The sequence below is a fragment of the Electrona antarctica genome (genome assembly GCF_951216825.1).
Source record: "Electrona antarctica genome assembly, chromosome: 4".
NCBI lineage: Eukaryota > Metazoa > Chordata > Actinopteri > Myctophiformes > Myctophidae > Electrona > Electrona antarctica.
In genome coordinates this window covers 43,524,922-43,539,370 of record NC_136809.1, presented here as the reverse complement: position 1 = coordinate 43,539,370, position 14,449 = coordinate 43,524,922, and the positions used below count along the sequence as shown (strand labels likewise).

The 14,449-nt window shown below is 41.8% G+C and overlaps 2 protein-coding genes and 1 long non-coding RNA gene across 6 annotated transcripts; 2 read left to right on the top strand and 1 right to left on the bottom strand.

Moving 5' to 3' along the window:
• Positions 1-435: 435 nt before the first annotated feature.
• On the bottom strand, positions 436-4,882 carry LOC306921648 (uncharacterized protein). 4 transcript variants are annotated; one of them, XM_079498880.1, is made up of 13 exons: positions 4,697-4,844; positions 4,578-4,601; positions 4,229-4,442; positions 3,867-4,147; positions 3,574-3,603; positions 2,791-2,988; positions 2,568-2,663; positions 2,439-2,468; positions 2,312-2,332; positions 2,197-2,223; positions 2,039-2,065; positions 1,897-1,923; positions 436-912 (listed from the first exon to the last, which is right to left on the bottom strand). In XM_079498880.1, exons 1-13 carry the CDS (start codon positions 4,745-4,747, stop codon positions 850-852), a joined length of 1,089 nt encoding a protein of 362 aa, XP_079355006.1. In that variant the 5' UTR covers positions 4,748-4,844; the 3' UTR covers positions 436-849. The 4 variants fall into 4 exon arrangements, 3 of the variants coding, with proteins under 3 accessions (XP_079355006.1, XP_079355007.1, XP_079355005.1); XM_079498881.1 differs by adding an exon at positions 4,859-4,882 and having other exon boundaries at positions 449-912; positions 3,867-4,262; positions 4,697-4,764; XM_079498879.1 differs by having other exon boundaries at positions 478-912; positions 3,867-4,442; positions 4,697-4,837.
• Positions 4,883-6,122: 1,240 nt separating this feature from the next.
• LOC306921059 (uncharacterized protein) lies at positions 6,123-7,590 on the top strand. Its single transcript, XM_079498139.1, has 4 exons — positions 6,123-6,187; positions 6,366-6,430; positions 6,531-6,581; positions 7,110-7,590. Exons 2-4 carry the CDS (start codon positions 6,374-6,376, stop codon positions 7,473-7,475), a joined length of 474 nt encoding a protein of 157 aa, XP_079354265.1. The 5' UTR covers positions 6,123-6,187; positions 6,366-6,373; the 3' UTR covers positions 7,476-7,590.
• Positions 7,591-7,870: 280 nt separating this feature from the next.
• On the top strand, positions 7,871-9,367 carry LOC306921488. Its single transcript, XR_013789780.1, has 4 exons — positions 7,871-8,158; positions 8,269-8,324; positions 9,126-9,170; positions 9,269-9,367. It is a non-coding gene; the product is annotated as an uncharacterized lncRNA (long non-coding RNA).
• The last annotated feature ends 5,082 nt before the right edge of the window (positions 9,368-14,449 follow it).

Genomic DNA, 14,449 nt, shown 5'->3' with positions numbered 1-14,449 from the left:
TCCTAAAAATGTGGAAACAAAAAATATAATTGAGCTGACATGACAGATGACATAATTGAAAATAATAATTTACTAAGATGATTCTGTCCTTACCGTGAATAGGCTATGTCAGCTGAATAGTTGGCTTTTTGAAACTCTGTGAGGTTTAGCCTGAAAAGAAAACGGTCATAGTGATGTAAGTACGCAATTCAGATGACTCACCACAGTATTGTTAGTGGCTAAAGCTTCTACAAACTCATACATTGTAGATTTGTACACTTACCAAGCTGGCAGCAGGACAAAAGATAGAGAGAAAAAAAAAATATTTTTAAGAAGGAACATTCTGCACGCGCACACACATACATACACACACACACACACACACACACACACACACACACACACACACACACACACACACACACACACACACACACACACACACACACACACACACACACACACACACACACACACACACACACACACACACACGTTGTTTACTTACAGCATGGAAGATTCCGTATTCAAAGGAGATTTTATTCTATAAGAGGAAAGAGATAAATATGCAACAGTTAAAATGTGAGAAAAAAAAGAATGTGAAAAAATTGAAAACTATCACCATCTACATACACATACAGTATAAGGCATTACCGTGGCTGTGGGGTTGTAGATGAGCTTCAAATAGGGCTAAAATTGACAAATTAAAACAAAATTAAAGAGTGTATATATTTAACATATACCATGAGTTGCAAAATCAAAGCAAATTTTAGGTTTACCTGCGGTCCATAAGCGTTCTGTCCCTGAAAACCGAACTATCACACGTAAAGAGAAAACATTATCTTTTTCATTTGCTAACAAAACATTTTGTCAAATGTATATTTGATGAATATGATCACGTACCATTGCCTGAGGTCCATTTGGTCTAGCTCCCTGCAGAAACATACAAAGACATTAAACAGAAATTAAAGTAAAAGTAAAAGTCAAGGAATTAAATATTTACTTGAGTAAAAGTATAAAAGTATTGGAATCAAAATGTACTTAAAGTACCAAAAGTAGAAAGTACCTACTATGCATAATGTCCCATTTACAGTTTTCAAATGTATACAATTCTTTTGAAAATAGAAGATCTACAAGCTCACAATGCGTCACGATGCGACGCATTGTGAGCTTAGATGAGCTATATTCAAAAGGCCAAAAGGACAATTGGTCAGCTGACTGCCGCATCGGCGAATGACGTGTGGGACTTGCACACATACGCCCACATAGGCCTCACTCAGACCTTTAAAACATTGATGCATGCTTGTTGTATGAATGTTGTGAGTGTCATGGCCGCCCCAATGCATTTCCAATGGAAGTCACATGGTTTGTAGTCTACATTTTGGACTACAAGCTGTTGTATGGCTTTCGGCTGTGTTTCGACTGCGCCCCTCCCCCTCATACAACACAAATGTTGTGTCAAACCATGTGACTCCCATTGGAAATGCATTGGGGCAAGCTGTGTCACACCCTTTGTATACAACAAGCATACAGCAATCTGTTGCGACCGTGTGAGTGAGGCCATAGTAATGCAGCATGTTAACCCATGAACCCCCTCGAGTATGTCTGAATGAACTAACTCCGCAAGCTACGCTACGTCTCATTAATTAAAGTTTTCAAATAAATGTAGTGGAGTAAAAGTACAATATTTGCCTTTGAGATGTAATGGAGTACAGGTAAAACTATTGGAAATTGTGTAATACTCAAGTAAAGTACAAATACCTCAAAAATGTACTAAAGTACAGTACTTAAGTAAATGTACTTTCCACCACTGGGTGACACGATGCTGAGTGTATGTAATAGCTGCGATGAGGCAAGCAGCGTGTAATGTAATCGCTGCAATTAATGAGGCAAGCAGGGCGGAGGTTGTTTACTGACCTTTGGTGGAGGTGGTCCGCCTCTAGCCTGATATTAAAGGATTACAAGTTAATGATGGTGTACTGTAGACAGTCTGTTGCCACAGTATAGGCATACAGCAGCTGTGATATTACAGTATTGCATGCTCCAATGCGTTGCTTACCTTTGGCAGCAGAAATATATTCTCACCCTGTAAAATGCATTACAGACATAAACCTTCACATCTGAATGTGGTTTACACAGAATAATTATACACAATTAATACAAATAATAATATAATATATAATATATATATATAATATAATCTTCATATAGGCCTACCTCTTTCAGCGGTAGACCAGTAACATTCTATGGAGGAAAGTCCGTTTGTTGAATATGTTGAATATGTTTGAATGTTATATATATGCCATGTTATATAACTAGGTCATGATTTTACCTGAAATGTCACATTGTCCGCCTGAAAAGCAATCCCATCATATAACAATCAGACTTTTTATTTAATTGTCACCAACAGTCAGTCACCATGCATGTTTTGCGGAAATGATGTAAAGTAGTCTATATACCTTGAATATAGGGATGAACTCAGTGTTGTTCTGTAACAATAAAATACAATAAATAATGATACATGCTTTTATTTAAATTCAAAATAAGCAATATATTTGACCATGGATGCCATCATTTCAGCAGCTTACCACAATCTCAGGGTGCATTGGCTTCCCTCCAAAGAAGATGCCATCCAACAGAGCTGCATCCTCTCCAGCAGGGGGTGGCAGAGGAAATCGAGCAGGCTGAAGAATTTGGAAAGATTTTACTCCTCAAAGTCACCAGGTTTAATTTAACTCTACAAATGGACATTTGTACACTCTCTCCGACTCCGCTAAATGGATAAATTAACACTAAGTGAGGACATCTTACCCTGCCGCCGAGTCTCCCCCCTCTTGGTGGACCCCCACGGCCCCCGAACCTTCCTCCAGGACCACGGCCCTGACCAGGCCCATCAGGCATGGACCTTCCTCCAGGACCACGGCCCTGACCAGGCCCATCAGGCATGGACCTTCCTCCAGGACCACGGCCCTGACCAGGCCCATCAGGCATGAACCCAAACTCAGCATCCTGTAGCGTGGACACATTTACCTTGCGTTTACTGTTCAGAATGTATATGGATCATCAATTCCATTCAATAGGCTCATCTCATGCCATTTTGAATTATTTTTGAATAGCGTTGGCTCTTATCATCTTATCATAGCTTCTACCCTAAATTAAACATAACAATTCATATCATTTTCAATGCAAAAATTTAACAACAGATCACATTTAAGAATTATGTTTGAAGCAAGGTACTAAAACAAAAATAGGGTCTTCAAAAAACAAAAACAAAAAAGCAATCATATGTGAGCCTGTAATTTTGTGTGGATATGAAATCTACCATGCAATTAGATTTAGTTTTGCCAGTTTAAACTGTGAATAGGCCTACGTTTCTTTAAATAGTATGATGTTGAGTTATTTTTGTTTTACATAATATATCTTTTTTAACTTTCTGAATCTCGCCTCTGACAAATAAAACTGACACTATAAACACTAAAGTAAAAATACAAAATTACAATAGAAATGTTCAAACCTTGGTTTGAAGTCTGACCTAAAAGTCAACTGCCTAACACACAATTTAAAAGAGGCATAGTGATGATGAACAGAACATACCCCGTCACCCTGATCTGGAGGTCCTCCAGGCTGAGGTGGAAGAAATGCACAAAACGTGTGTTAGTTTCCCACCTAACGGTTACTATGGTGAACAAACACACAAATTACAATACAACCCATATTGGGCTGCCAGGCCTTGCCTATATATTATATAAAGGCCCATCCACTATGGCTATAGGGGGGACACATAACACCTCTGTCATTGTGCTTTAAAAATAGTGACTCTATGAATTCTTGGGACAGTAAATAGAATAAATAAAAGTCCTGGAAATGTATGGTTTGCTTCATATTACCATAAAGTCAAAGTCTGGTCCACCATTTGGGGGAAATGGTCTGTCTTCTCCTGATCCAGGGGGGAATGGTCTGTCCTGTCCAGGTTCATCGGAACATGGTCTGTCTTCTCCTGGTCCAGGGGGAAATGGTCTGCCCTCTCCTGGTCCAGGGGGAAATGGTCTGCCCTCTCCTGGTCCAGGGGGAAATGGTCTCCCCTCTCCTGGTCCAGGGGGAAATGGTCTGCCCTCTCCTGGTCCAGGGGGAAATGGTCTGCCCTCTCCTGGTCCAGGGGGAAATGGTCTGCCCTCTCCTGGTCCAGGGGGAAATGGTCTCCCCATGCCTTGCCCACCATTGGGGGGAAATGGTCTCCCCATGCCTTGTCCACCATTGGGGGGAAATGGTCTCCCCATGCCTTGTCCACCGTTAGGGGGAAATGGTCTCCCCATGCCTTGTCCACCGTTAGGGGGAAATGGTCTCCCCATGCCTTGCCCACCGTTAGGGGGAAATGGTCTCCCCATGCCTTGCCCACCGTTAGGGGGAAATGGTCTCCCCATGTCTTGTCCACCATTGGGGGGAAATGGTCTCCCCATGCCTTGGCCACCGTTAGGGGGGGATGGTCTCCCCATGCCTTGTCCACCGTTAGGGGGGGATGGTCTCCCCATGTCTTGGCCACCATTAGGGGGGGATGGTCTCCCCATGTCTTGTCCACCGTTAGGGGGAAATGGTCTCTGCTGCCCTGACCATCGCTGGTCTGGCTGTAAAATGTAACAACAAAACAAGCAAGTGCATGAGTTTAAGACACATTTTCATTCTCAGATCCTACTACAATGATGTTGTTCTTAATACTCACACGAGCCGATACTGATGACAGGAGTAAGGCCACAATACAAAGAAGCTCCATTGCTTCTTATTGGGATCCTATACAAATATAATTTGGACTTTAGTTGTAAATAATTATGTTTTTTTTTGCTGGTTCATAGCCTAAAACCTTTCATTTCCATCTCACACTTACCTGTACAGAGATTGTACCTTTGTGTTGTCTAAGCGCCCAGCAGGTGTTGGTACTTATATTAGACGTTAAGCATTGCGACATCCCTGAAGACATCTCAAAACTCCACCCTGATTCACGTTTTTGTATACATGCAATATGCAACACACATGCAATAAAGCATTAAAAGGCATTAGTATACACACATATGCACGCACGCACGCACGCACACACGCATGCACGCACACACGCACACACACATGCACACATGCACGCTTGAGTAATTTATTTTTCATTCAGCTTGAACCCTGCTATAATAGTTTTGTATTGACCAACATACATTATAAGAGAACAATGCAAATTAATGCAATGATTCATGATGGATGGTAATGCAAACGTAAATAAATTATTTTTGACAATAAACATACTGAATGATCTGAATGATAAGGTTCATCTAACTTATGAAAACAACATGAGGCAGCAGGAAGTAAGCAATTTGCTAAAACAATGAGACATGTTATGTACACTAGGTGTTGTGTGTAACCTGCTTCAGCCAATAAGTTGTTTAATTTGTCATCTTAATCCCAACTGGCATGTCCTGCCACTCCCTTGTCTGATTTGGCAATATGGAGGGTTGAGGAGTACATGGTGTTCCTCTGTGTAACACTTGATGCAATGTAATTTGAATTTAAGACAAATGTATTAACCATACTGCATGTCTTGCTTAAATAAACAGGATGGAAAACAATAAACTATCTTGACAATTTTGAAAGCGCCCATTATCAAGTACTGTACACCCATCCTTATTGCACTATTGTCATTTTATTGTCTTATTTTTTCTATTTGGTTTGAACTTATTGCTATTTTCTATTCTCTTAACTTTGAAAAACATTAATTGTATTCAAATGTCCCTTAAAATTAGTTTCTATTTGGGCACCTAGGCTGCTGAGCCAGCCTGACGGCGTGCCACGGGTTCAACTCCCGATCCCGACGGGCTTTGCCGCGTGTCTTCCCCCCATCTCTCTCCCCATTTCCTGTCAGACTACTTTCATCCTATCAATAGGCAGAAAGGCAGAAAAAGCCAAAGAGTTTCTATTGCACCATCTTGATGCCCTTAATGTTTTGTGTAAAGCACTTTGAATTGTCTTGTTATTGCAATGTGCTACACAAATGAACTTGTCTCACCTTGCCATATTAGGTGGAGATGAACAATTTCACAATATTAAGTATCAACATTGTCTGCAAGACACTATATAAGAAGTGCGCATGACTTGGTTTCAACAATATCGGTGCTGTCCTGAGTCTTGACAAACATCTGAAATTAGAGAGGACTACAAGGTAACAACTTTTTCAGTATGTGTATTGATTCATGTTTTTATAATTAAGAATCATATGTTAATCTGCTATGTTTTTTATATTTTTCTATATTTGAAACTACTATGAAAACAACATTATTATATGCATGAATCGTGCCGCACAATAGAATCATTGTACTACTCCACCACTAGAATTTGTTCCTTTCACTTTACAGCTGAAATCATGCTGAAGATAACACTCTTGTTTGGCTGCCTCCTGAGCCTTGCTTTGGCCTTTCCTGTGAGTATGAAATGATAAAAGTCAATAATTGTCTTCCACATATGTACAGTATCACCAACATTGAAGTTGCACGTTGGTTACCTGCATGTGTTTTCTGTAGGTCAAAGATGAGCACCAGCGAGTTGCAAGATCGGACTCAAACTCCAGCGAGGTTTGTGGAAAAAATATCTTACGTCACAATTCCACCCAAAGCTAAAGAATAATTTGTTATATTTTGTTTTAGTAGGATAAGATTTTGTCCACAATTCCATGCTGTATTGATGTGGTACCATAGGAGAGATAACAGAGAAACGTTGATCAAAATAACAATTGTTTTTGTGTAGACTTCTTGTAAGTATAGCCTAATGCAGGTTAACAATAATTTAACTCTTGAGTGTAAAATGAAATTAAAGGACCCGTCAGGGGCCATTTGGTTTCATTTTACGCTCTCAAGAGTTAAAGATCTAATACAAATCCATTTGGTTACCAACTCTCCATAATTTAGCTGGGGACCCCCTGGAACCCCCTCAAGGTCCACTGGTGGTCCCCGAACCACTGGTTGAAAACCACTGGAACATTACAGACGTACACACACAAAGAGAATTGGTGCATTTATAGTTAGATAGTTAGATGGTTGTAATTAGTGTCATTCATTAATCTACGTACAATTCATGATTTAAAAATGTTCCTGCTTTTATAGATGACCGGGACTATTCTCAGTCTCCTACCTCGGTTGACCCCACAACAACTGCAGACACTTCTTGCAGCACTGTTCCCACCACCAGCTGCAGCCCCTGCACCTGCAGCCGCAGCCCCTGCACCTGCAGCCCCTGCACCTGCACCCGCAGCGCCTGCACCCGCAGCGCCTGCACCCGCAGCGCCTGCACCCGCAGCTCCTGCACCCGCAGCGCCTGCACCCGCAGCGCCTGCACCCGCAGCGCCTGCACCCGCAGCCCCTGCACCCGCAGCCCCTGCACCCGCAGCGCCTGCACCCGCAGCCCCTGCACCTGCAGCTCCTGCGGCCCCGGCAGCTCCGGCGGCCCCAGCTGCCCCTGCAGCCAAATGATTTCACAGAGTGGTCATTGACCACTTTCAACCTGGCATCCCTATTTTGGACATTATTTGACAAATCTTTCCGTGTCAACCTTCTCACTTGTTTCCTACGTGGGTCTACACTTAGTCAACATTTATTTATAATGATTCACATTTGTTAAATAAATCTGCTATGAGGAAGAAATATGAGTCAATACTTATTTATTTGAGATCATTCATACTCAAGCCAAACAAAAGTTATAATGTACCGGTATATGGATATGCCATATACTGTAGGCCTACTGTAGATTCTGAAAAGCAGGTTTATATGCATTCTAAACATCCAATATATGAAGACATGAAGTGTGGGTTAATTTGCTCGCTGAAGTTCCAAGGGGAAATAAAACCGTCATGAATCATTGGTTGCCCATGAATGAATCATTTGGAATTTCAACATCCAAACACTGTTTCCCAACACCATGAGATTAGACCTGGGTCTTGGTCTTTGATTGTGGACAGGACCACCAATTATTTTATTTCATCATATTACCACCATTAGGATACAATTAAAATGACAATAGATTTGACATCTGATTGCACGATTGGAATATTCTTTATAAGGCTCACATAATGATGGACCAGAGACAGTACAATATTCACCACCAGAAGTTCACCGTGACTGTTATTACTTGTGTGATCGCTGTTCTTGTGCTCAAGGTAAACCTTTCTTCAGGAGAAATAAATAGCAATAAGTCATCTAAATCTTTTCTACTAAAACAGAGGTTTTGTTTTGTTATAATGACAAATACATGCTTTTCCTGTTTCAGCTATGAAGCGGCTTGTCCTTGTATTGTGCTTCATAGCACTGTGTTCCTCCTTCCCGGTAGGTCACCACATTTTGTGTCATAGCATGTTCTCTAATTATAGGTTTGGAAGAGGTTGAAAATAAGTGTTGGAAAGTAACTAAGTACATTTACTTAAGTACTGTACTTAAGTACAGTTTTGAGTTTGTTTTAAACTTTACTGGAGTATTTCCAATTTTCAGTACTTTTACTTCTTCTACTCAACTACATCTCAGAGCCAAATATTGTACTTTGAGCCACTACAATTATTTTAAATCTACAAGCTCACAATGCGTCGCATCGTGGTACATTGTGAGCTTGTAGATCTGCTATTTTCAAAAGATGTTTATACATTTTGAAAACCTGATGGTTTGGTGGGACATTCTGCATAAGGCCTCACTCAGACCTTTACTGCATTGCTGTATGCTTGTTGGATGAATGTTGTGTAGTGTCATGGCCGCCCCAATGCATTTCCAATGGAAGTCACATGGTTTGTAGTCCACATTTTGGACTACAAGCTGTTGTATGGCTTTCGGCTGTTTAGAGTTTGAGTACATTTGAGTACTTTTTCCACCACTATTTAAAATGGGCATTTTAGCGGATGGGAGCAGGACGGTAAACGGAACAGGACAGCACGGCAGCCAGAACCTGCGACGGCAACGGCTGACGGCATCAATGTTAAAATATTTAATCTTTTTACCGTTCCGTGCCGTCCAGCAGGTTTTGCCGTTTGCCGTCTACCGCATGCCTGATTCCATGTGAATGCAGCATTAGTTGATGTCAGCTACACGACGTCAGCTGCATTGATAAAGTTTATAACATGATGTTGTTGATTTCCACAGGCAGGGGAGGAACATGAACGATTTAAACGCTCCAGCAGTGACGAGGTCAGTATACAGTTACTTCTCATATTCTCACACACCACACACAGATAATGATTATGTGACTGCACTCATGGGCTATACTATATCCTATATGTTCTCAGCAAAATATGATGATGAGGATGATGATGATGATGCGGCCTCCTATACGCCCCCCTTTCCTACCGCCGTTCATACCTCCTCCACCTGTGCCTCCACCTCCTCCTCCTCCACCTCCTCCTCCTCCTCCACCTCCACCTCCTCCACCTCCTCCTCCTCCTCCACCTCCTGGGAAATGAGATGACAAACTTCCATGTGGGAAAATACAATTACATGGTTATTTGTACTTTATTTGTCTTCAGTGTGCAAAATTAAATCAATAAACAGCAAGTGAACAAGAACATGGTTTGTAATGTATACTTTATTGTATTTTATGGATTTCTTTACGATTTTAAACTCAATTTGTGTGCCCATGAAGTGTGAAGAGTGGTAAACATTCTCTCTGTCTCGCTCCCCCCCCCCCCCCCCACTTCTCTCTCTCTCTCTCTCTCTCTCTCTCTCTTGTTGTCATCTTAATAAAATATTCTACTGGGAGCTACAGATCAGTGTGCAGATTTCCTTTCTTCTCCATTGTACATAGGTTTGATGTTTGATGTAACGCTGAAGCTTGAGAATATCAGGTCACCCCTTTCTTAGGCATGTGGTGTTGAAGAAGATTCATCTTTATTAGCCCCACCAGGCAGGCAGAGCTACTTTGCTAACCCATGTCTCATGTGTCAGATAGATATAGTAGTATACATAGTTAGTACATTGTGGAAAATCTGCCAAAAAAGATTACCACTAGCTTTATTCACAGCTGTGTTCATAAAGGTGTCTACTATCACATATAAATTTGTTCCAAGCCAACTCCCTTGGGATACTTTGTGGGAGCCAATGGATGGAAGCTTGGTGGTGGTACGCTAGATGTACTCTACTGTACATCCAGTAATGGACTTTGCAGAAGCAGCCGAAATGTTGTGTTGCACGTAGCTTGAACAGACCCCTCTAGGCCGCAAACAGAAGCCTGTGTGCGGCCTAATTGGCTGCATGGCAGCCAATCAGACATTATGTACTTTTTTGGGAAACACTGTGGGTCTAAGCACACTTTTAGATTCCATGCGTGACAGAAGAATCTGTGTTTTGCGTCATTTCCGTTTTTTTTGACAGCTGGTGGATGTAAAAGAAGCTCCACCCACGCGGCAGATTGCTGCGTCTGCCAGATTCCCGGAAAAGCTTGCCCCAGCGGCATTCTGCCGCATGGGTGGAGCTTCTTTTCCATCCACCAGCTGTCTAAAAAAACGGAAATGACACAAAACACAGCTTCTTCTGTCTGCGCATGGAAGTTCAAGTGTGCCCAGGCTCAAACACAACAACATAGAAATAGACAACCTAGAGTAGAGCACAGCCATACCTGTCCTCATTGCGCACGTAAGGCCTCCTGCATGAATACATTTAGAAGCAAACCTGTTTCCCTAGACTTTATCCTACACATGCACACCTGTCGACATGTGGCAGTAGTAAAACCATTCGCAGAGAAATGTGTGATGTGGTGACTTTCTTCATCTCATTTAAATATAAAAACTAGAAAATGCAGCAGTAAACTAACATAAAAGTCATAACAAGAGTATCTGGACTGCAGCCTTACCAATTTCTGCAGAAAACAACAGGTGGCATGATATACTTGAAATATATGTGAAAAATGCACTATAACATGAAAAGAAAACATTGTTGATTGTGCACTATTCTGACAGAAATGCACTATTCTGACAGAAATGACTACCAGTATGTCAACAACACAAACTAAAAAATAAGCTAACAGGGTTGGGTTTAATGATTAGACAAATTCAGTATTAAAGGCTATGTTTGCTGACTGGAAATGTTATTATTTTTTATATCTTTGAACTGCTGGTGTGGTGTACATTCACTATTGCTAAGTAAACAAACTTTTGTTAAAGGGTTAGTTCAGATTTTTTGACTTAAAGCTGTAAGTAATACTTGCATTAATAAAGTGATTGCAAAGGTATTCATTGATTGCCTGAGTCTGGTCTGGGTTGGTGAATATTAAGAAGTAGTTCCGGTCATTTGTTGGGGGCCTGGGGGCCACCCATTAAAAATAAATTCATCCACAAAACTAGTGTAATTTGTATTGTTGACCTATTTCTACCATAGAGTTAGTCTACAACTTTGACCCCTCTGTCTCATGGTGAAACTATTTTTTGTGTCATTGCCAGCAGGTTAAAAAAAATACATATGGTCATTTACTGGGTATGTTTAAGAGTTTACCAAATGGGTCTAGGCCTATGCATTTCCACATTGTGCTATGAATGAATCCAACTGGATTATGAAATCCCATCCACAAATCTTGTACTCCCTCAAGTAGCTTTTTTATGTAAAGTGTGTACAGCTGAAAAGACATTGATTGATTTGATTGAATAGGCTACTATATTAACAGTTTGCCCAAAAAAAGCACATAACTAGGAGTAGGTTTAGCTCTGGTCCGCAACGGCAGAGCTATGGACCAGAGCTAGAGTAGGCTAGTTTATTACAAAAGCAATGCTAAAAGGATTGAACCTACCGGTATGGTTTGTTTCAATTGAGGTCCTGTGTATTCAATTAATTGAAATCTGCTTCTGATGACTCAGTGATGAGCCTTTGTGGCTTTTTTTTTAGGTTAAAGGGGTACTGGTACTGCTTTGGTGCATGCATGTTCTTCAACATAAAGTGGAAATTTATTTGTATTCGTATTCCTTTTTCTACCGTTTTCTTTCTTATACGAGAAAAGAACAACTCTCGATAGATGGCGACAAAGCTCAACACATGTAAAGAAAAGTTGAAAAGGAGACGTCGTTGGTTCAATGAATGTTGACGTATTTCCGGCTTCCGTCGCGCGGCGGCAGTGCAAGGGGGCAGGCAGGCTTTCCAACGTTGAAGCTCTGGGTCCTAGTGGTACGAGGAGGGACTACAGGCGGACCCGTGGATTCATGACCGGGAAACCCCGTGCAGCTGGGCTTTAACGTTGAGCGCTCAGTTGCCCTACGTCACTCAGGACCTCAAAGTTGAGGTCCTGGGAGGGACTTCCGGCAGTCTTCCGGGTGCTTCAAAACGCCACTGAGCAACTTCCACTGACATGAATAGCTGGGGGGGCGGAGCTTCGCGCTAGTTCAGTCTCTATTATATATATACTCTATGCGGCAGTGGCACATTATTATTAGCGCTTCTGGCTCCGTTCTTTTGGCAAATCTAGAACTTCCTGCCAGAGAGCTAGCAAATTTAAGACATCCGGTTGCTTTCAGAATAAAAGCGTGGTTAATTAAATAATTATTACATTACATTATTAGTATTGTTATTACATTACAGTTATTGTGAAGACACACATTATGTTTCTGTGTAAAAATAAGTAATTAAATAACGTAAAAAAGTTATCTAAATGGATAAATGCCCAAGTCCATGCACTGGAGTGCCCAAGTCCATCCACTGGAGTGCATGGACTTTATAAAGTGGACACTGGACAAAAATCCCTGCTATGTATCGACTAGTGTGACATACGCACATGTCCGGGGAGACCTCCTCTACAACACCACACTGTCCGCTAAGCACCAGAGGTGTAAAATTTTAATTGGCACACCATACAGCGAGGTGAAAGGTCAAAAAACATCCCATTTCCAGACTAAAGTCAACTAAAGTGGACACTGGACAAAAATCCCTGCTATGTATCGACTAGTGTGACATACGCACATGTCCGTGGAGACCTCCTCTACAACACCACACTGTCCGCTAAGCAGCAGAGGTGTAAAACAAAAATTGGCACGCCATACAGCGAGGTGAAAGGTCAAAAACTATCCCATTTCCAGACTAAAGTCAACTAAAGTGGACACTGGACAAAAACCCCTGCTATGTATCGACTAGTGTGACATACGCACATGTCCGTGGAGACCTCCTCTACAACACCACACTGTCCGCTAAGCAGCAGAGGTGTAAAAAATTAATTGGCACACCATACAGCGAGGTGAAAGGTCAAAAAACATCCCATTTCCAGACTAAAGTCAACTAAAGTGGACACTGGACAAAAATCCCTGCTATGTATCGACTAGTGTGACATACGCACATGTCCGTGGAGACCTCCTCTACAACACCACACTGTCCGCTAAGCAGCAGAGGTGTAAAACAAAAATTGGCACGCCATACAGCGAGGTGAAAGGTCAAAAACTATCCCATTTCCAGACTAAAGTCAACTAAAGTGGACACTGGACAAAAATCCCTGCTATGTATCGACTAGTGTGACATACGCACATGTCCGGGGAGACCTCCTCTACAACACCACACTGTCCGCTAAGCAGCAGAGGTGTAAAACAAAAATTGGCACGCCATACAGCGAGGTGAAACATAAAAAATGTTCCCATTTCCAGACTAAAGTCAACTAAAGTGGACACTGGACAAAAATCCCTGCTATGTATCGACTAGTGTGACATACGCACATGTCTGGGGAGACCTCCTCTACAACACCACACTGTCCGCTAAGCAGCAGAGGTGTAAAACAAAAATTGGCACGCCATACAGCGAGGTGAAACATAAAAAGATGTCCCATTTCCAGACTAAAGTCAACTAAAGTGGACACTGGACAAAAATCCCTGCTATGTATCGACTAGTGTGACATACGCACATGTCCGTGGAGACCTCCTCTACAACACCACACTGTCCGCTAAGCAGCAGAGGTGTAAAACAAAAATTGGCACGCCATACAGCGAGGTGAAACATAAAAAAAAATCCCATTTCCAGACTAAAGTCAACTAAAGTGGACACTGGACAAAAATCCCTGCTATGTATCGACTAGTGTGACATACGCACATGTCCGTGGAGACCTCCTCTACAACACCACACTGTCCGCTAAGCAGCAGAGGTGTAAAACAAAAATTGGCACGCCATACAGCGAGGTGAAACATAAGAAAATGTCCCATTTCCATTCCATTTTTGTCAGGTGTCCACTTTAGTTGACTTTAGTCTGGAAACACCTCTGCTGCTTAGCGGACAGTGTGGTGTTGTAGAGGAGGTCTCCACGGACATGTGCGTATGTCACACTAGTCGATACATAGCAGGGATTTTTGTCCAGTGTCCACTTTAGTTGACTTTAGTCTGGAAATGGGACATTTTTTATGTTTCACCTCGCTGTATGGCGTGCCAATTTTTGTTTTACACCTCTGCTGCTTAGCAGACAGTGTGGTGTTGTAGAGGAGGTCTCCCCGGACATGTGCATATGTCACACTAGTCGA

Coding starts and splice junctions, on each gene's coding strand:
- LOC306921648 (XM_079498879.1), bottom strand. CDS start 4,747: ATGGAGCTTCTTTGTATTGTGGCCTTACTCCTGTCATCAGTATCGGCT. Junction 4,602..4,696: donor TGTCATCAGTATCGGCTCGT/GTGAGTATTAAG, acceptor TACATTTTACAG/CCAGACCAGCGATGGTCAGG. Junction 2,989..3,573: donor CTCCAGATCAGGGTGACGGG/GTATGTTCTGTT, acceptor TCCACGCTACAG/GATGCTGAGTTTGGGTTCAT.
- LOC306921059 (XM_079498139.1), top strand. CDS start 6,374: ATGCTGAAGATAACACTCTTGTTTGGCTGCCTCCTGAGCCTTGCTTTG. Junction 6,431..6,530: donor GCCTTGCTTTGGCCTTTCCT/GTGAGTATGAAA, acceptor TGTTTTCTGTAG/GTCAAAGATGAGCACCAGCG. Junction 6,582..7,109: donor CGGACTCAAACTCCAGCGAG/GTTTGTGGAAAA, acceptor CTGCTTTTATAG/ATGACCGGGACTATTCTCAG.